Here is a 21,004-nt window from a genome sequence, read left to right as displayed (position 1 = left end):
GAAGAAAACGATCTTTCAAATTTCAGCTTGTTTAAACTTTGACGGCGGGCCTGAGTATCTTCAATGCCGTCGTCGTTGTTGAATATCTGTGGCTCCACATAGGACCCACCAGGCGGAGGACCCTCTTTACTAAAACTCGGCTTGCAATGGCATCCAAGTGAAACCAGTTTGAGGAACAAAGATTCGCAGAGGCAGGGGCTTCTTGTTTGGGGTTTTTAGTTGAGTGGGGATTAACAAGATGTGGATTTTTGGGGTGAAAGGGCCAAGTGGGTTCTCTGCTTCTTCCACGGCAGAGGAGGTTACCCAGGGAATCGATGGAACTGGTCTCACTGCCATTGTTACAGGTTCTTCTTTTACCTATCTGGGTTTGCTCTATTTTTCAATTTCCGTCTCTCTTATAAATGAGAAGGTGAAAAAGATGCAGACCCAAATAATTTTATCACGTTTAGTTCTTCGGAATATTTAGTGATCTAGTTATTGGTCAAAATCTATTCAGTGACATGTGATTAGTATCTTTAGTTAGATGTTATTATATTATTATGAGAGCTATTGCTAAAGCTTATTGAGCTTTGGAATTAAGACCATCATTTGTCAATTGCGTTATTCTAGTTACAAATATGTGAATAAGTTATTCCTGATTGCTTGTTATCCTGTTTGACTTAATGAAGTTTTTATTTTTGATTCACTTGTAATCCCGCCAATATATGTACGATTCTCAATCTTCTTAGGAAGTACTGTGTTCGGCTACGGTTGTGTGTATTGATATCAGAGTAGCGAGTTCTGTATATTGAGTCAAACGTAATAGAATTTTATGATATTAAAATTGAGTGGTTGAAGTAGATGGTTCCGGATTAAGATTAGATTTATCATGACATCTGTGGAGTTTGATGCTGGAGTGCTGCCTTGAAGGCATTGATTTGTCAAATTGAAGTGATGTCTTTTGTTTGATGCCTTTCAGTTAACATTTTTCTCTTCTGATACACATAATTATATGATCCTTCCGTTGTTTTTCTGATGAGACGGTTTGCAATATTAGGGTTTTGTTTGCTATTGACTACTTTTAAGTTTTCTTGTAACTTAACCTGTTAATTTACCTTCTTTTTTTTTTTTTTGTCTCTGGTGCTTTATATTGGTTTAACTTCAGGAGCATCCAGTGGTATAGGTGAAGAGACAACACGTATTCTTGCATTGCGTGGTGTGCACGTAGTCATGGCAGTTAGAAACGTCGAGGCTGGTAGGAATGTCAGAGAAACAATACTTAAGGAAAACCCTTCTGCTAAGATTGATGTTATGGAGTTAGATCTCAGCTCAATGGCGTCAGCCAGAAAATTTGCATCAGAGTACAACTCCTCGGGACTTCCTCTGAATCTCCTAATGTAAGAAAACTATTATCAAGCATTTGTATTACTTATATCCCTCTTTCTTCTGGATACTCCATGTTTATTTGGGAATGCAAACAAGACCTATTTATGGCTGCTGGTATCATATAGATTTATCAACTGGTGAAATCTAATATTCTCTTTTCATTGTTTGAACTTTGAAGAAACAATGCAGGGATAATGGCAACTCCATTTATGCTTTCTGAAGACGGAATAGAATTGCAATTTGCGACAAATCATTTAGGTAGGCCGAGCTTGATTTGCATTTGCTCTGGGTTAGCAGGGGACTTGAATACAGGATATCGTACCTCGAATCTGATTCTCAGATCCCATAAGATCACGAGTTCATATGTGACTAAAAATCTAAAATCATGTAGCTGTATGTGACGATGTGATTTGTAAATCTGTAGGGCTATCAGAGGTTGTGAACCATTTGTTCAAATTCTTATAATAAGCCAAATTTGGTGAGGCTGCAGTATCCTATCCTAAAGTTTTTTTGAAGTTAAAATTTTACTCAAACGTTGATGTATTATAATTTTGTACTTAGAATTGAATATTTCCTGAAAAATGGTATCAAGAAGTTACTCTTGCTTAGAGTCTCTTCCAGGAGTGGGAGACATTAGTGTCTGATGTCCATGGCATTATTTTAAAAAATTTATGCGTGCATAACAGTGCAATGTTATTCTTTTGATATGATGAAATAATTCGCGATGCACACCTTATGCAGCCAACAAGTCTTAACCTTATTGATGGCCATTTTGTAGGTCATTTTCTTTTGACAAGTCTGCTGTTGGAGACCATGAAAAACACCGCACGTCAAAGCAACAGAGAGGTTAGGATCATTAATGTGTCATCGATGGCTCACCGATGGACATATAGCGAAGGAATTCAATTTGATGAAATTAGCAGTGAACCAAGGTAAGATTGAAATGGAACTCTCTCTCTCTTTTTTTTGAATATTGCGTCTTAGCATTTGCTATGATTTTCAATGTTCACTTTATTTTTTCTTGTCACGCAGTTACAACACTACACTTGCTTATGGACAATCAAAGCTTTCTAATATTTTACATACTAATGAGCTTGCAAGGTGCCTAAAGGTATTCAAAAGTTTGCAAGCCAGTGATGCCTATCTATCAGAATAACATTTTATGTTTATTTGCATTTAGCAGTGCATACACCGTAGTAGATTTAAACGCATTTGGATATTTGTTAATGTTTCTTTGTTTCTATTGTGACTTAAAAAAACTCTTATTTACCAAAGGACAAGCAGAGTTGTGGGTTCTTTTGTATTGGAAAATATAGCATTCGAGTTATATTTGTAGAAAAGTGATTGAGTACTACTCAATATTGATAGTTGTGAGTTATATCATTGCCAATTAATCGGAATTTTTTCATTTGAATTTGTTTTCCTTTTGTTTACCATGAAACAGACTAATGCACCAGAATACGTAGAATTCCTCCCATATCTGTCTTTGCCCATTCCTCCTCCCATATTGAAAAGTTGTTAATTTCTAACAATGTCTATGAACTTTTCGTTGTAAAGCTGAAGTTAAGAACAGGAAGTAGAAATGTTACACCTATTTCTGATGCGAAGATAGGAGGTGTTCCTCATTCACTTCATTCCTACCGCAAAGTGACAGTAACAAATATTCAGTTCCTGGTGTGTAACTAGGGTGGTATATTCCCAACTTGTTGATAAATTAATTGCTTATGCTACTTTGAAGATGTTTATGCATGTTAAAATGTTACGCTTGCCTGCTATGAGAAACTTGGTTTTCATGTTAGCTTAGTGAGAACTTCTATTAGCTTTTTGCAACAAATTACCTCTGCCTCTGAATTGGACATTGTATTTGTGGAGAGTATAGATGAGTTATCTTTTTGATTTGCTCAACATTGTGGACTGGATCCTAATGCAGATGTATCTGCCTTTTCTTTTTCATATAGGAAGATGGAGTGGACGTCACTGCTAATTCACTTCATCCTGGAGCAGTTGGTACCAAAATTCTGCGCCACAACAGTTTTCTTAATGGTAATCCTGGAAGTATATGATTTTTGTTTCCTAAATAAATGGCATGTTGAAAAGCTCTGGCTGTAATTGAAGAACATTTACCAGTAATTCTTTTGTTTATTGCAATGCGAGAGGTGATAGATTGATACAATCTGTGTTTAGGTTCCTAGTCATGCGTCAAACTTTTTAGATTTTGTAATGCCAACTTAATTATGTGCCATGAATCATGATCAACAAGACATACGACTCAAAGAAAGGCTAGGGTGGTCAGACAAACTAGGTTTACTGAGCAGGTTAGTACTTAGTATCAATCAACTAAAGTTCTGAATTCTTGGCCTGATATGTGCGGGGTGGGTTTGGCCATTCGTAGGATGGAAAATATGATTAAATATTTACTGATTAGATATTTTAAGTTTATTACTTCTTCATTGACTCTTTGTGTGTTATCTGGTTACAGAGTAACAATTCTTGGGCTTTTGATGCAGGTGTTGGCAATGTGATCGGTATATTTCTAAGATATTTGGTAAAAAATGTTCAGCAGGTATGTGTCTTATCTCGACAGCTTTGTATTTCAGAAATTAGTTTGAGCATGATTGGTTTTTGAATTGGAGAGAATCATGATAAGCCCAACGTAAACAGCCAAAGCCAACTTATCATTTTCTTGTTCATTTCTCTGATTATTTTTTTTTTCTATAGGGAGCGGCAACAACGTGTTATGTAGCATTGCATCCTCAAGTGAAGGGAGTAAGCGGGGAATATTTTTCGGATAGTAACATAGCCCAGCCAAGCGTGAAAGCAAAAGATGCAGCATTAGCCAAAAAGCTATGGGATTTCAGCTTGAGCTTGACAACCCCCAAGTAGTTGGGTTTGGAAGGCTTTTGCTGATGAATTGCAGATTTGGTCTACTTCAAGTAACCCAATGCACATTCAAATTAGTATATACTTGAATGTTGCTTTAATCAATTCAAATTAGTATATGCTTGAATGTTGCTTTAATCAATAATCAGAAACTACGTGGTAGGTTTTTAGATTTGGGATGAAGTGAGAAGACCTTCTTTTCTTCTTCAGTCTCTTCATCCTCATCTTCATGAATATAATCATCTTTGTCTCGTTCTTGTTCTTCACAGCCATAATAATCATCTTCAACTTTTCTTTTTCAATCTTAATGTCGTTAGTTGTTACTTCTATCATTTTGTTTGGTGGATGTTCTGATCAATGAAAATTTGACTGTATATTAATGGCAGAGTAGTTGTAAATGCTACCACTCGGATAATCCAACCGAGTGGTTTATAAGTAAAGATCCACTCTATCTCACACAACCGAGGTCTTTTCTAGGCTTAAGTACCATTGATGACTGCCTAGAAGAACTAAGGCTAAGGCACGAAGCATACAATATTAGTTTGTAGTGTTTGAGGTGGTTCTAACTGGCATGTTTAATCTTCTATATCTGAGACAATCTTGTATTTGATTTCTGACATTAAAAAAAAGAAAAGTAAAGTAAAAGACAACAAACAAGTCGCAGTTGCTGATATATAACAGTTGAAAGCTACCAAACAAATTAACACAAATCAAACATGTTGATGCCTGAATAGTTACAAGATTACGATCTTAACAGAGGCAATGAACAAAAGCTAACAGAAATGCTAACTTCAATGTAATATATGTTCTGCTACCTTGATCATATTGTCAGCGTTACGGCAATGCTGTCTGTAGAAATTTTAAAACATATTATAACGTGAGAAGAAGCAACTTTATGGCAAAATTTCATTACAACAAACAACCATAAGCTTACAAAATTGTTGAATCAGAAAACTCTGTTTCTGGCCTATAAAAGACATGCTCCTCTAACATATTTTCAACACAGCAATTTCAGTACTTGAACCCTTTTCCGAATGGCAGTTAAATTAGCAGTTTCATCGCTGCTCGTAGTTGTGTTGGTGGTGGTAATACAATTTATAGGCTCTGATGCAGGAGGAATTGCCATCTATTGGGGTCAAAATGGAAACGAGGGAACCCTAGCGGAAACTTGCTCCACAAGGAACTACGAGTATGCCATCATCGCTTTCCTACCGACCTTTGGGAATGGCCAAACTCCAATGCTAAACCTCGCTGGCCATTGCGACCCTTACAATAATGGTTGCACTGGATTAAGTTCTGATATCAAATCTTGTCAAGCCAAAGGCATCAAAGTCTTGCTTTCTATAGGAGGAGGAGCCGGTAGCTATTTCCTTACCTCCGCCGAGGATGCAAGGCAGGTAGCTACTTATCTGTGGAATAATTTCTTGGGAGGAAAATCATCGTCCCGTCCCCTCGGACCTGCTGTTCTAGATGGGATTGATTTTGACATTGAAGGAGGAACAAACCAACATTGGGATGACCTTGCAAGGTATCTCTCAGGTTATAGCAAGACGGGTAAAAGAGTATTCCTAACTGCAGCTCCCCAGTGCCCATTTCCTGATGCTTGGATAGGAAATGCCCTTAAGACAGGTCTTTTTGACTATGTTTGGGTCCAATTCTATAACAATCCTCCTTGTCAGTACGCCTCTGGCAGTATCGGTAGCCTCGAAGACGCTTGGAAACAATGGACTTCTGATGTCCCTGCAACTAAGATTTTTCTAGGACTACCAGCATCTCAAGAGGCTGCAGGTAGTGGCTTCATTCCAGTATCTGATCTAACAGCCGACGTGCTTCCAGCGATTAAGGGTTCTGACAAGTATGGGGGAGTAATGTTGTGGTCCAAGTATTATGATGACCAAAGTGGATATAGTTCTTCCATTAAGAGCCATGTCTGAATTCTTAAACCTGCTGATGGATGGTTAAATGTGAATCTGTGCTTGTAATACTTCCTGCCTGTCATCATTATGTATATCTATTATTACCCTAATCCTTGTGATAAATAACTCTTTTGTGTAGTATGAAATCTCACACTTTCAACTATCAGAACTTCAAGCAAACAGCAGAAAACATCATAAACAAATATCAGAAACAACAAAGTTTAAAAAAGAAGAAAGAAGACCAGCGCAGCCCATGGAGCTGCAGACAAGGGCCCACAAACACAAATGATTGCAAATTTGTAATTTATAGCCCAAACAATGCCGCTCCAAGGAAGCCCAGCCGAGCCGAGCAGCCCATCGAGCTGCAGAGGAAGGCCGACAAACTCAGATGAATGCAATTTGTAGCCTACAAGACACCTTTTCCACGAAGCCCATACCAGAACCCCATCAGGTGCAGACGAAGGGCCGATGATTGCAATTTGTATACTAGTACACGACTACTTTCAAACGAAGCCCAGCCCGGCAGCCCATCAGGTGCAGACGAAGGCCCACAAGTTAAGATGATTATAATTTGCAGCCCACACGTCACCCTTCCAATGAACCCCCAGCCCATCGAGATACAGACGAAGGGCCCACAAACGCAGTCGATTGCAATTTGCAGCCCACACGACGCCGTTTCTTATATCTGCCTCTTCATGGTAAGGCGTGAAGCTCTGAATTGCAGGAAGAATAAGTTGATCTTCTCCCTCTCTACAAGTCCTCCATGTAGGCATGTACAAAGCCTCAACCACAAAATCTTACTTGTCCCTCATGGGTGATCCGGAAATCATCAAGTGAGATAGCCTAGCTAGTTCGATAATCAGAAAACTTCAGTTACAAAAGTAAATTTTAGAAGCTACTTGGATCATATTCCATTGGTAGTCTTCTGTACACCACAAACCAGAAATGCTTACAATCACTGTGATGCATTCATCTCACAATCTGTGCCCAAACTTTATTTTCCTTTTCTTTTTCTTTTTCAAGTGTATACTGATTTGAATATACTATGATGCAGTCATTTTGTAGACGTGAGAATCTATGATTGCTGGGATGTCGTACAAGGCCACCAACAACTCGACAAAGATCACATAGAGAGCAAATCATGAAGTTTGATGTCGGTGTCCAACTGGGAAATCTTCGACGATCAAGTCAAGAATATAGTTGCGATATTTTAGTGAGAGAATTAACAGAGTTTAGAGAGAATCGGATACCTCCAAAATTGATTCCCTTTAATGTGGTTGGACCTCTTCTATTAATAAATTTTTGGCTCACGTGACCCACCACTAGTACATGGGTGCTGAGCTGGAGGGATTGGGCCTTGGCTTGGTTAGACCATGGACTTTGTGAAGGAGCTTCCTATGCTTATGAGCCCATATTGAGTTGATTGATAATTAGGTCATGGGCCTGTAAAAAGCTTCCTGCGCTAGAAGCCACAAGCCTCTACATTGTTAAGCTTGGTGGTGTCAGGCCTGGGTGAGCTACACAGTGACAAAGGGGCTTAGTGCTCTATATCCCACATCATCTAGTAATAATCGTTTTTACCGATTGAGACAATGTATGTGGCTCCAGAAGTGGTTCTTGATCATGTGCAAGAGGCTCCTGCCGATATTTGGGTTTTAGGGTGTATTGTGTTAGAGGGGCAATTTGTTTAAAATTGTACAATCTATAATTTGAATCCAATGATTTAGGAGGTATGTCATATCACATCGTATTTTTGTTTTTATATTTTTAAAACTATCTTACTTTTCCTCTATCATTAGATGTAAATTGTAAACTTTAGAGAATTACGGAGCCCCCAAATCGGTGCTGGAGATACTTACAATAGTTGTATCGATGTTTAGCGATGATATCGAATTGTATCGATCTGAAATCCCAAGTGTATTGAATTCTTTTGTAAAGAAACTTAGTATTTACATCAGAATTTCAGGAGCCTTTTTTTGCATTTAAATGCATATACTCTAATGAAAGGAGTATCAACTGGCAGCTATCACCAATCAATCTTACGAAATAAAAAATGTGAAAAGTATTTAATTAAACTGTGGTGTATATATATATATACTTAAGTATCTTTCAAGCTGTAGTGTATTGTAATTTTCCATTCCGACAAAAATATGACATTGAGAATTTCAGAAGCTTTTTTGTATTTAAATGCATATATTCTAGTGAAAGGAGTATCAATGACTTTCACCAATCAATATTACAAAACAAAAAATATGAAAAAATCTTAAATTTAGCTCTATATATATATATATAGACAAGTATCAGTATGAAAAAGGTATTCTCATACTGATGCATACCTTGTGTTGCGCTCACCGCATTACCTCAAACCATTCCTGCTGGTGTCTAGTGTTTTTGTGAGGAACCCCATATTCTTAGGTTCACTACAGAGGTCCTAATTGATGAATTAACCTTTCATAAGTGGCTGTGAAGAACGAGATGGAGATGATTATGTTCATTCCTATCAATCACTGATACTGCGCTTGTATTCATGACACCGGCTCAAACTATTCCTGCTTAAATGTTGTTCAGAAGATGGGAAATTTTCAGTTCTGTGTTTCTAATAATTTTCTGTTGAGAACACTAGCTATTGCTATCCACATGATAATGAAAAATGCCATTGACCACAAAAGGAAAATATCAGATGAACAAAAAAAGGACAAAATCTTGGTAAGAATTATTATTTTTATTTATATCATTCATGCCAAAAGAATAGTTTTTACACTTGGACTGCGAAATCAGTATCTAACACACTGTAACATCTCAATCAGATCCTTAGCAGAGCCTTGCAACAGGAACATGACAATGAATTGAAATCTTCCATCTGAAACAAGATGAGCCAATCCCGCTGATCTCTCCAACTTCATCTCCTACAACTTGACATCTTCTCCTTGACAGCTACATTACAATGCCTTCAATAGGTTATCTCATGACTTCAAAGGCTGTGGAAATCCACAAGTACTGGCTGTGTTTAGTCTGATAAACAATTTTCCTTGTGCCACTCCAGATAATGGCGCAACTACGTCTGTAGGCTCAAGCTCCTCTAATTCTTCCAGGAGATCAGTGCAGTAGCTGACCACTTTCGCCACTGTCGTTGCTGCTTGCAGAGGTACCGCTACATTCTGATGGTTCGACATGGATGGTACTTCTTCAACTTTCACACAAGGATTTGGTGGCCCTGCTGTCAAACCACAGCTTGCATCAGACAAGAACTCATTCGCATTTGCTTTATGTTCTTTAATCCTCCTCCCCTCCTTTGAATGATCTGTCCCAATTCCCATCAACGACCCTGGATCTTTCAATTCATTACCTTTGGCAACCTCATCTAATTTTCTCTTTTTCCCATGAACTCTTTTATTTCTCTTCAATGTTTGAATGGAACATGAAGGTCGGACGCCACCAGGAAAGACAAAATGTGGAATGCTACTGCGTTTTACATGACCTACATCGATGGACATTCCTGATTTCCAAGAGGAGTACAGCCCTACAAAGTACTTGAACTCTCTAATAGTATATCTCATGTCCAATGGTTTCCCTTCCTGCATACACACCCCGTGTTTCCGTTGCAACCCCATGAAATAACTACAGTGCAATGGTCTTGATTTGTCTGATAAACCAGTAGGGTGCAGGTGGCACTGAAGCATACTTCCTGTGTCTCTTTCAATCTTCAAAGTAAGCAAACGAAGGCGCGACTCAACCCAGCCTTTCCACATCATTAAGTCTTCATCAGTATTCGCCGTTATGTCAATCTGCAAGTAGTTCATGTAAGCTTCAAAAAAGAGGAAAGGCTCAAACAGACAAGTCCAGCCATCTTTGCTACCCTCCATTGCCTCGCATATTTCAGAACCCCTTTGAAACTCATCTACCATAATCTGCAGTGTGCTAGACGACACATTGTAACTCGAATTCATACAAGGATGAACCGGAGTTATAATAGGCATTCGATGCATCCTATCCTTGAAATTTCTCCTTGGATCCCAAACTTGATGTTCAAGAGATCCCTTCTGGACTGGACATAACAAAACCGGATTAGGCCATCTCCATTGCTTGTATATCTTGAAGAATCGAAAAACCAATGTACTAGGCAACATATTCGGGTACAACTGACATATACGAGCAACAAGCAAAGCCCAATTGATTCCACCAAGAAACCCCATCACATTCGAATAAACTCCGCGCTGTTTTGCCCAATATCTTATGCATCTTAATGTGGTGCAGAAAGTCTGCACATTAGGAACCAGACGTAAAATCCGGTCAGTAACTCTGCATCCATTCAGGCTAAGCACTGTCTTCTCATCCGCTCCATTCAACAAAGAATCTTGCAAGATATCAAGATCCTCAGGAACAACCCAGAGATGCAGTGGTGCATAGAGAAGATCCACAGAAACCCCATTAAACTTGAATTTCATAACAGGAACACGTGCATCGGGTACAGGGTTCAGTTCTTGTACCTCAGGAATCATCTTCAGTATCCCATAAAGTCCTCCAAAGAAATCCTCATCCCTAGTGACATAGTTTGGTCCAACACACAGTGTGTCAATATCTGTTCCAGGGCCATGAACCCCCAATCGATAAGACCCAAAAGTGAAAATCTTTGCGTTGGCCGCTTCAACAATCTCACTATTGAAACCCTTGTCCTTTGTGATTTTCCGCACCCAGTCCTTCACAATCTGATCCAATCTCCCCAGCATCAACTCCCTCGTTACAGATTCTTCATGGCTCTCATACAACCCTGCATCCTTCAGCATTGTTTCCAGTTCACCATTCTTAATCACGTCAAATTCACAAGACCCATCAGTAGTTATGGGCTCCATCACCAAGCACAACAGTTGATCGCAACTTTAAAGGAACACCGCCCTCAATCTCAATCTATCGAGGAGCTCACGCACCGTCTTCTGTTTTTTTCCTTTCCAACGTTCTGTTATATATGTATCGTTCCTCTATTCCTGTTCGGATTAGGATAATGAAAATATCAAAAAGACCCCAAAAGGTTTGCCAGTTTTCACAACCGCCCCTCAACGTTTCAAAACAAGTCTTAAAACTCCCTGAAATTGAATTATTCATTCAACTAATTAACGGTACACCATCATTATCAATGAATTATTTATTCATTGGTAGTTAATTTATTAGTAATTATACTATACTGAATAATTTTGCATTGTTGGAGTTAATATCTTCGGTCTACTTATAATAATGTATTGTTGAATTCGGTTCAAACCGATTTGAACCCCGACGAATCATGGAACCATGAATCGAAGATTTTTCTAGTTCAATGACCGGTCCAGTTTTCAAAACCTTACTCATAACATGACCTTGTTTTAAAAACTCTGTTTTTTCCCCCCTCCTACAAGGCATGGCAACAGTTGAGTTTGATTTCCAAAACATGAAAGTAAATGATACAGCAAAATGTGCAGCAACATGACAGGGCAAATTGTGGCCAAGAACCTGCATATCATAAACCTATCAACAGAAACACACAGCTCCTCTCCTCATGGAGCTTTCATTACCAACCTTGTCCTCAACCTGGTGGAGTCCTAAAGTGTGATAAATTACACAAGATCCATTTCAATCAAAATCACTAAAGGATTTGGAGGCATGCAGATTTCAATCTTGCCAAGCTGAATAAAGAAGCCAATCAATGAAAATGTAGCAAGTCTGTAACTTTTGTGAAGGGCTAATGACAAATGTAAATAAAGAGTCACCAACCAAAAGTAAGGAATAGAACAAAAAACCAAGATTCAATATGTGCTTCTGCTATGGGCATACAATGACTAGCTAAGACCAGATCTGAAATTTTCTTATGAGCCACAGCCAAATAGTGCTTGTATAACTTAAGCCAGTAGCATAAATTCTGAAAATTGGTAAGGAATTTAGTTCTTGGGGAGGAAAGCCGTATAATATACTCCTGAGTTGTTGCTTGAGTCAATCACCATATAAACCATTTCGTGCTAGTATACTGAAAAAGATGCAATTTCTTTTTTGAGAAGGCAAAACAGACGCAAAAATTATAGCAAGGATTAGCAAAATATAGTTTCAGTAATGAAAGTTCCGCAAGAGAATTTTTGAACAACAAAGCTTCATGTTCCTGGTCACTGCATAAGCTTGGGGTAGCAATTACTTAATCCTCGTTTGTTTCATCAACGAATATGTAATAGATTACAATTTACATCAAACAAGCACTGAGTTTAGAATATCCAGTCTAAGTTAAAGAATGCAACTCTTTATTCTCTACCACATTAGCAATTCAAAAAAGACGAATCAGGAATTCTAATAGAAATAATCGCAATGCAACTTACTTGCAGCCTCTAAGTTTCTAAAATTGAATGCGCATAAGCAACAAAAATCACTATTGCTACCCTCGTGAGATTGAAAGACATCATATATCACGAATAGGAAAAACATATCATAAACACACAAAAAATATGAAAAACAAAGACAACTATTCATCCCAAAAGTCAAAACAATTAGTTACAATTAATGGCAGGTAATGGATATCCAATTAACCATTACTCAGTAGTGTAATTGCTTCAATATCAATATTGTTATCTCAATCACATCAACAAAATTAATTACCATTGGGAGGCTGACATCAATGCTATACAAAGAATATCATATCCTCTAAACTACAGTATACTCACCAGAACTCACATTATGTGTGCTATAATCCAGCAGCAACGGTGGGGGCTATTGTGGTGAGAAAAAAGTCACCATCGGTGATGGGAATGAAGTGTGAAGACCTTTTTCTTTTATGGCCTGTGAGTATCAGTTGTTCGGCAGTACTTGCATACACTTTAAAATCCTCAAACCCGGAACAGGGCAATGAATCTGAATCCTCATCTGAAACAGAACACCAATCCGCTGGAACTAGCAAAGAACTTAACTCGTCTTCAGGCCAACATGATGAGCCAACCCCAATGGCCTGACCAACTTCACCTACATCTTCTTCAACAGCATCATATCCATCTTCGCAGCCACCGAAAAAAGGGTGATCCAGTAACATATCTGCAGTAAATCGGAACATGGGATTCCTCACTAAACACCTTTTCAGGAAATCCTTAGCTTCATTTGATATCCCAATAGGAGTCTTTGGGAGTGCACCACTATCAGCAATTTTGTTGAACAGTTCTTCAGCAGTGAGGTTTGAATCAGACCCCCAAGGAGACCCCCCTGTTAGCATCTCAAGCACAACGCATCCCAGAGCCCAAATATCTGCAGGAGCCTCCTGCACCCGATTAACCACAACTTCTGGTGCCAAATAGGGAGCCGTGCCTCTCAAGCAATGATCAAACTTGGCCTTCTTGCTTTGCCTCTCTCTCTTGGCCAACCCAAAATCCCCAATCTTTGCCACAAACTTAGTCATAGAACCACAATTTCTACAAGGAACTAGAAGAATATTATCAGGTTTCAAATCGCAGTGAACATACCCTGATTGATGTATATGAGCAAGCCCTAGAAGAAGATGCCTGGCGTAACGTCTCACGTCCAATTCAGGCAAGCCACCGCAAACCCCACTCGATTTCGATTTCTTGATAAGAGTGTCTAGGGAACCACCAGAAGCATACTCTAACAAGACATTGTAAACCATCTCTCCATTGGCGCCAATTGTAGTCTCTTCCCCAAAACAGCGGATTACATAAGGGGAACCCTGGAGATTTTTGAGAACTTCAACTTCCTTCTGAAGTGAAGCTGAATCGGAAACTTCAGCAGACTTGACGGCCATTGCAGGAGGCAGATAAGAGTATGGTTTCTTGGAATAAGCCAAGTAAACAGAGCCGAATGAGCCTCTGCCGATTATCGGACCCCTAACCCACTGTGCTCCGTGGGTTTCCATGGTTTCTTGGAATCAACAGCAATCACAATGTCAATCTCAATCCCAATTCAGTAGCAATCAATCGATGAATTACTGAATGAATTAGGAAACCCAAGAAGAAGAAGAAGAACAAGGCTGTAATATCTTTGAGCCGTCGCGTGTTTAGCTTTTCAAATAAGGATTCATTCCTAAACGTGTCGAGACTAATTTTCGTTCCTACGCGCATTAAGAGAGCCTTTATTTAGGGTTTTATGACTAGTCATAAAGTTGGATATAATGGGTTTCATCATTTTAATTACAATTGGGATTTGCATATTTTAATTTTAATTATCTCATTTTTTTCTCACATAATGAAATTGGAATAACAAGGTTTGTTAAAATTAGATCATTAGATGGTCAAGCTCAACTCGATTATAGGGTTTATTGTGTGAGAGTGATTGGTAATCATACACGAGTAAATGTTATGTCTAAATGGACCGACCGAGTCCAAACACATCAACAAATATTGTCCGCTCTCATGAACTTTCCTTAATATGTAAGTTCAAAAAATGTGTTTGTTGTATGAGATATGTTTGACGTTTATTTATAAACTACTCGGTTAGTTATGCGAATGCCAATATGATATCAGATAATAAGCTCTAGACAACCTCAAGTCCCTCTCTAGACAACCTCAAGTCCCTTCCACCTGTGAACTTGGCCATGACAGTCAAGTAATACTACAACCTTCAATCCATAAAGCACCCACTCAAACCCAGTCCACTTCCCTTGTTGCATTGTAAATTCAAATTCATCAGCAAAACCTTGTTGTTTGAGTTCCATGAATGTTTGCATTGTGAGCAAACTGTCCGACCCTGCTGGGTGACTTCTCCCTGCAACTCTCTTTACTCCGAGTGTCTTGGCCAAATTTCACAGTCCACCATAGAAGTTGTAGGGAGACATGACAGTCGTGAGACCATAAAACTGAGCCCCAAAGTAATACCACAATTGGACCACAAAAGAAACCAGGTCACAAGGCAACTCTTTTCCGGACAAAAGATAGAAGTCATATCCGCCATGGAAAGTCAGCCATGTATGAAGACACCTTGTTCAAAATCCCAAATCTCAAGAGTAACCTTTCAAAGTAGCTTGAGGGAGTACCCTTTTCCTTGTTCTTCTCAAAGTTCATTCCTTGATGCTTCCGAAGCTCAATCGAATATGGGTCATGTGGTGTCCTGGTAGAATTGCAAAGGTGCAACTTAGATGTTACTGATTCAATTCTCAAAATTAATCTCTACATATTGCATTGGGGGTTGTGGGTAAGGTGATGCACACCTCGTCTCCATATGGAATCTTTGGTATCTTAAGCTAACCCCAAAATTGCATTAACCTGTCATTCAATAGTCAACCTTTTTTTTACTTATCCTAGATGACAACTACATGAGGTGACACCAAAGATGGTGCAGTAGTATATGTACTGTATACAGCTTGGTTTATCAATTGAAATACATGGAATCTCTCCAGTTCATGCCACCTGTTTAACAACCCAAACAAAGTAGTTATTTGTTATCTGGTATTCAACCATTTTTTACTTCTCTTTTTCAACTTTTCTGTACAGAGAGTAAGAGAGAAGGAATTTAACTGTCCAAACTCCAAACTTTGCTACTCCTAGAGCTGGTTGGGGGCTTGTGTCCATGTGCAACCCACCAGAGACTTGCAATGTTAGCCTACTACTTTACATTATTCTGTCAAACTGGAGAACATTAGAGGGGACAGTTGTGCGAGAGTATTGTTGAGAATTTAGGGTCAAATTTGCTTCCAAGCCCACAAAAAATGGGAGAATTGGTGAATGAAGATGAACACAGAAAGTGGACTGTAAAATTACAAGTTTTTTTTTTTTCATTCAACTTGATCACTGAATGTGGTACAAAGAAAGGAAAACAAAAACATGTATGAAGCTTAAAAGAATGAAAGAAGAGAAAGCCTCATCATCCTCAGTTTTCTAAAACAAAATGCCCAAAAACAAGCCAAAACCTGGGCATTCGGAGAGGGCTCTGTCTCTGTTGCTGCTGTATATTCTGTTACTTTTTCTTTCTGTGTATAGTTTTTTCTACAGTATATGTTATTCTGTTGTTTATACACCATAGAGAGAGTCTGTTGACTTGATTGATGAACTTAGAACTGTGAAATGCAACGGCGATGACAAGCGGTGGTTCTCTGCTTCTTCTGCTTAGTTTCATCCTTCCAGACATTGCCAATATCTTGTGCAATTCTCATAGCATCAGAGGATGCACCAGAGAGCCCTCTCCTTGTGAACCCAACTGCAAATAAACCAGTATTGCCTTTCCACCCATTTGGGAATGTTGCTTTTGGGAATCCATTCTTGGAAAAGAAATCAGTTTCCTGAAACATCATAATATCAAAACAAGATCAGCCCCATTTGTCCATTTATTACAAAACATCACAAACTGTAAAAATAAACGAGTTTTTTTTTTTTTTTTCAATTAGTTGATGCTAAAATTTGAACATAGTCTCACCTGAAGCCAATAAGGGACATTGCTGCGATACCCAGTAGCCAAAACTACTGAATCTATATCGAGTTTTTCTCCATTTTCAAGCTCAACTTGGCCTTTTGCGAACCTCTTGATTCCAGGAACCACTTTGATGTCACCGGATCTGATTTTCGCCAAGGCGCCAACATCCAAAACTGGGGTTTTGCCATGTGTGCTCTTGAGCTGCATAGGACCCATTGATGGCCTTTTCAGGCCGAATTTCTCGATGTTTCCAAGCGCTAACCATGCCAAGAATAACAAAAGCTTGTCAACAAGCCAGATAGGTAGCCATGCCATCATCAAAACAGCCAATTCGAATGTCGATTTCCCTAAGATTTCTCTTGGTAAGACATGAACCTGTTGAAAACAGAGGAAATCATATTAGAACTCCAAACTCATATTTCTTTTTATTATACTGATTTGATGTATATAAGTATCTGAGATCACTTACCGAGCTGCGAACCACTATCGATGGATCAGCATTGTAATTGCAGAGATCAAGAGACAATTCCATGCCAGAATTGCCACAACCTACAACAAGTACTTTCTTTCCCTTGTATTTCTCTCCAGACTTGTAGTCACAAGCATGAATAACTTCCCCACCAAACTCTGCAAGTCCTTCAATGTCAGGGGTCACACACTCTGCATTCTCCCCTGTCGCCACCACGAGCCACCGACAAATATACTCGATTTCAGTCCTTGAAGACCCAATTGTGGAAACAGTCTTCACTCTCCACAAGCCACTGGTCTCGTCATACCTTGCTGTTTGCACACACTCATTGAATTTGGGGCTGATCTCGAAACGCCTTGCGTAGGACTCAAGGTATTCGATGAATTGCTTCTTAGAAGGGTACTCAGGGAAGTCTTTTGGGAATGGCAGGTTAGGGAGCTGGCAGAACTGCTTTGGTAAGTGAAGCTTAAGCCTGTCATAGGTGCGCTTTTGCCACAATGAAGCAATACAGTCTGCTTTCTCAAGAACAACGTAGGGAACTCCTTGTTCTCTGAGACAAGCAGCTGTGGCTAACCCAGATGGTCCGGCACCAACTATGACCGGACCATTAACCCAAATGCATCTACGATTGTGGAAATCTTGATCATGATCAACTAAGCGATAAAAATTCTCCATTTTGAGATAATGTGGTGAGGTGTTTTTGCTCAAATGGGTAGGTTGTAAGAACTTTAAGAGGATCAAACAGAGTTTTTTGTGTTGTTGTTGTTGATGATGAGATGATGTTCTGGTTTGGAGATGTGAGGGGGGTTTAAATAGGGGAATTGGTCAAGAGAGGTGCAAAGGGATAGAGTGGGAAGTTAATGCGCTTTGAAATCATAACTATTGATTATATTATTTTAATTTTAATCATATTATATAATAATTATGTGATAATACTATTGCTTTATGAATGTACATTAGAACATTTTTTGGGAGAATTGTTTATGCCTTTATGGGATTTTTCAGATGTGAAGGGCTTTTTTGTAACTTCTCGGGTGGAATACGGTGGTGGTGTTTGTACAAGAAGAAGGAGAAGTAATGTTAGGTATACGCTTTGTATGACCCGACTATAAAACATGATTTTTGATACCCTAAAAAGATTTAATTTGTAGGAAGGTCTTGTAGCAAACCCTATATTTAGATTCCAAGATTAATATACGCTCCACTGATTTTATTCTCTTTGTTTGTTAACGGTTTTTCTCATACCTATAACAAGAAATAGTATGTTTCATATATTAACCGTTTGAGATTTTTTTTTTTTTTTGTAAAAATCGAAAACGACACCATATAAGTTTGCTCTCTGGATATTCAGTATGAGTCTAAACTCGGGCCATCAGACCCTAACAAATTTCTCACCATATGACATAGCAAGTTAGGTCAAATCTCTCACAAGGATATTAATCTCAATAGAATCGAACTAAGGACATTTTAAGTTCATATTAATATGGTTTGGTATCAGAGAGATTCAGAAATAGGTTATCACTCAGGTGATTCATTCGAGAATAATCGTGTTGGCCGATAACGAATTCATTAAACTAGTAAACGAGAATTGCATAGGGGAAAAGGCGGAATGTATTGCCATTTTAGGGGTTTTTACTTAAAATGGTGAAGCAAGAGAGAAGGAATACAAGGAGAATTAGGGAACACTGACGATGACATGTCATCCTAATCTGATTCGAGTGGCCCACAAAGAGTTCCCAAAGTAATGAAGCATTGATACTGACATGCTGACTAGGACATGCCCACGTCGAGGCTGGAGTGGATGAAGTTGAATGGCTAATTGAGGGGTCCTAACTGTCACAATCTTGGACCCACCCACACAAAGGCTCCTGGCATTGGGATTGCGACGTTCGTAGTTGTAAGGCTGTTAATAAGGCCCACAAAGCCCATTCTGCCAACCAGCTTTGTGGAACCCACTTTTGGTGGTAGAATATTTGTCTTCCTTCCTACCAATCAAAATAAAAAATCTAGTCCAACTCTTTCGTTCCGTTAAACCCTAATAATGTCTTCATTATTCTTTACTTTGATTACTTAGTAATTTGGCTTGGGTTTATCATTTAACCACTTGGAGTCATTGAATTGATTGGAAAAAAAAAATCCTTCTAGTTGAAGGACTCATGAAGTTCGATATGTTCAATATAGTACATTGTTTCTATGTGATTTATTAAGCAATCAACACACCCACTAGACAGTTGGGTTAGCTCTAAACTCAAACTGCAAACCCAATGCGCTCTACCCTGACGACAGCTAAGACCGGATTGACGACATCTAATGCCGACACTGCTAGGTGTAGGAATTAAATGTGTGACCTCCTGTATTTGTGAAGAGTTGTCACATTCAACTTATCTATCTCAACAAAAATATCTTTGTTCTACGTAGTCTACAGTATGTTAGAGAATTCATCAATTAAATTATTAGTCATTTGTGACATCTATTTTGTGCTAAAAATTATCATCAAGGATGTGTGAAAAGATAAGATGTCTACAAACTGTATTGAGTACATATTGTTTTGAAGAATTGAACCCATAATAACCCTTAAATTTGTCTAGTGATAACCGACCTCTTAAGACTTGAATGAGAGTATCATAGGGTAAGATTCAATATCCTCCCACGCTAATAATTTTAACTAGAAAAATATATGACTTACCAAAAAAAAAGGAAAATATATGACTTACATAGAAACTATATATGAATGAATAATAATGTTAAGTAATTAGCTCTGCTAGTTTCTCATCTCCTTCCTTGTTCACAAATCACAAAAACGAAAACGTTCATGATTTAAATATAATTAGCCACCAAAACCGAAAGAAGAACGCGTATTATTAATATGTTTAGCTGTTATTCTACAGAATATATATATATATATATATATATATATATATATATATATATATATATATATATATATATATATATATATATATATATAAAATAACTATATCAGTTTTTAACTTTCTGCTTATTGAAGGTGGGCATAAGTATGTGTGTGTGTGTATATATATATATATATATAGTTGCATGGCCCGATACAGTGAGTTGATGATTGCGCCTTTCTTCAACTTTGCTTTACGCGTGCGACTCACCAAACTAATATTAATATAGATTTTGATTTTCGCAATTAAGCTTTTGCATACTAATGATATATATATAAACATATATATGTATATGTATATATATATGTATATGTATATATATACATATATATATGTATATGTATCGATTAACTATACCCCACGATCACTAAAGGCTATATACACACTGCCAAAACACCCTAGCTAGCTTCCTAGCAAGTGAAGCAGCACCGACTCCAAAAGTGTCGAACCAAAACGAAAGCCCATAGGATCTTGCTACAAAATAATATACACAATTAATTAAAGACAAAAAGAAAAACACATATTCCATCTCATCCTTAAAGTGGAAAGCTTACATACCCACAAACACCAAATACACTAATGCCTTACCAACCCGGCTAGCTGTGGAGCATTATGTTTGCAAGCCTGCAGGTTGGTGGCTAGCTAGCTACTACAAATTATGTGAACATGATATCCGTATCTCATATGATCACTACCGATCATGCACATAATGGATGCATGGGCTCTAGTTTGTATATATATTTGTGTCATTATATGTATATATGTATATATAGCCGTATCTCTCTCTTATATCCCTTTTGTACTTTGCATTTTGTTTTTCTCTCTTGGTTGCATTGGAATTGCCAAACTCATATGGTTGAGTTAGCTAGGTTAGGTCTGAAATCTTTTCATGAAAAGAAGAGACTATATGCATGGGGAATTCAAGGTTTCAACTTTCATGCACATGCTTCCCTCTCCAAGATCGAGTTTACTCATTTAGTATAGTAAGTAGTGAGTGAGTAGGTGTGGGGGTACACCCATTGCCATGATTTTCCAACTCATTCTCTTTTCATACACCACTCATCATACACCTTTTTTGTACTTGCACAAGTTTTCTTTATAACACA

The 21,004-nt window shown here is 38.3% G+C and overlaps 5 protein-coding genes across 6 annotated transcripts; 2 read left to right on the top strand and 3 right to left on the bottom strand.

Moving 5' to 3' along the window:
• The first annotated feature begins 42 nt into the window (after positions 1-42).
• On the top strand, positions 43-4,510 carry LOC120011528 (short-chain dehydrogenase TIC 32, chloroplastic-like). 2 transcript variants are annotated; one of them, XM_038862660.1, is made up of 9 exons: positions 43-344; positions 1,145-1,376; positions 1,544-1,623; positions 2,144-2,297; positions 2,398-2,476; positions 2,923-3,039; positions 3,324-3,408; positions 3,873-3,928; positions 4,084-4,510. In XM_038862660.1, exons 1-9 carry the CDS (start codon positions 239-241, stop codon positions 4,246-4,248), a joined length of 1,074 nt encoding a protein of 357 aa, XP_038718588.1. In that variant the 5' UTR covers positions 43-238; the 3' UTR covers positions 4,249-4,510. The 2 variants fall into 2 exon arrangements, with proteins under 2 accessions (XP_038718588.1, XP_038718589.1); XM_038862661.1 differs by lacking the exon at positions 2,923-3,039.
• Positions 4,511-5,279: 769 nt separating this feature from the next.
• Positions 5,280-6,234, top strand: LOC120011529 (hevamine-A-like). Its single transcript, XM_038862662.1, has one exon. The coding sequence runs from the start codon at positions 5,280-5,282 to the stop codon at positions 6,177-6,179; it is 900 nt and encodes a 299-aa protein (XP_038718590.1). The 3' UTR covers positions 6,180-6,234.
• Positions 6,235-8,886: 2,652 nt separating this feature from the next.
• LOC120011524 (nuclear poly(A) polymerase 1-like) lies at positions 8,887-12,483 on the bottom strand. The gene has a single exon (XM_038862657.1). It carries the CDS (start codon positions 11,009-11,011, stop codon positions 9,125-9,127), a length of 1,887 nt encoding a protein of 628 aa, XP_038718585.1. The 5' UTR covers positions 11,012-12,483; the 3' UTR covers positions 8,887-9,124.
• Positions 12,484-12,618: 135 nt separating this feature from the next.
• On the bottom strand, positions 12,619-14,204 carry LOC120011527 (mitogen-activated protein kinase kinase kinase 17-like). The gene has a single exon (XM_038862659.1). The coding sequence runs from the start codon at positions 14,026-14,028 to the stop codon at positions 12,856-12,858; it is 1,173 nt and encodes a 390-aa protein (XP_038718587.1). The 5' UTR covers positions 14,029-14,204; the 3' UTR covers positions 12,619-12,855.
• A 1,724-nt stretch (positions 14,205-15,928) lies between these two features.
• Positions 15,929-17,706, bottom strand: LOC120011525 (probable indole-3-pyruvate monooxygenase YUCCA8). Its single transcript, XM_038862658.1, has 3 exons — positions 16,987-17,706; positions 16,521-16,892; positions 15,929-16,386 (listed from the first exon to the last, which is right to left on the bottom strand). The coding sequence occupies exons 1-3, from the start codon at positions 17,659-17,661 to the stop codon at positions 16,159-16,161; spliced, it is 1,275 nt and encodes a 424-aa protein (XP_038718586.1). The 5' UTR covers positions 17,662-17,706; the 3' UTR covers positions 15,929-16,158.
• Between the last annotated feature and the right edge of the window lie 3,298 nt (positions 17,707-21,004).

This window comes from Tripterygium wilfordii, chromosome 12 (genome assembly GCF_013401445.1).
Source record: "Tripterygium wilfordii isolate XIE 37 chromosome 12, ASM1340144v1, whole genome shotgun sequence".
Classification (NCBI taxonomy): domain Eukaryota; kingdom Viridiplantae; phylum Streptophyta; class Magnoliopsida; order Celastrales; family Celastraceae; genus Tripterygium; species Tripterygium wilfordii.
Note: the sequence above shows the minus strand (reverse complement) of the source record. Positions and strands in the feature narration are given on the sequence as shown.

Coding starts and splice junctions, on each gene's coding strand:
- LOC120011528 (XM_038862660.1), top strand. CDS start 239: ATGTGGATTTTTGGGGTGAAAGGGCCAAGTGGGTTCTCTGCTTCTTCC. Junction 2,298..2,397: donor GAAATTAGCAGTGAACCAAG/GTAAGATTGAAA, acceptor CTTGTCACGCAG/TTACAACACTACACTTGCTT. Junction 3,040..3,323: donor TAACAAATATTCAGTTCCTG/GTGTGTAACTAG, acceptor TTTTTCATATAG/GAAGATGGAGTGGACGTCAC.
- LOC120011529 (XM_038862662.1), top strand. CDS start 5,280: ATGGCAGTTAAATTAGCAGTTTCATCGCTGCTCGTAGTTGTGTTGGTG.
- LOC120011524 (XM_038862657.1), bottom strand. CDS start 11,011: ATGGAGCCCATAACTACTGATGGGTCTTGTGAATTTGACGTGATTAAG.
- LOC120011527 (XM_038862659.1), bottom strand. CDS start 14,028: ATGGAAACCCACGGAGCACAGTGGGTTAGGGGTCCGATAATCGGCAGA.
- LOC120011525 (XM_038862658.1), bottom strand. CDS start 17,661: ATGGAGAATTTTTATCGCTTAGTTGATCATGATCAAGATTTCCACAAT. Junction 16,893..16,986: donor CGATAGTGGTTCGCAGCTCG/GTAAGTGATCTC, acceptor TGTTTTCAACAG/GTTCATGTCTTACCAAGAGA. Junction 16,387..16,520: donor ATGTCCCTTATTGGCTTCAG/GTGAGACTATGT, acceptor ATGATGTTTCAG/GAAACTGATTTCTTTTCCAA.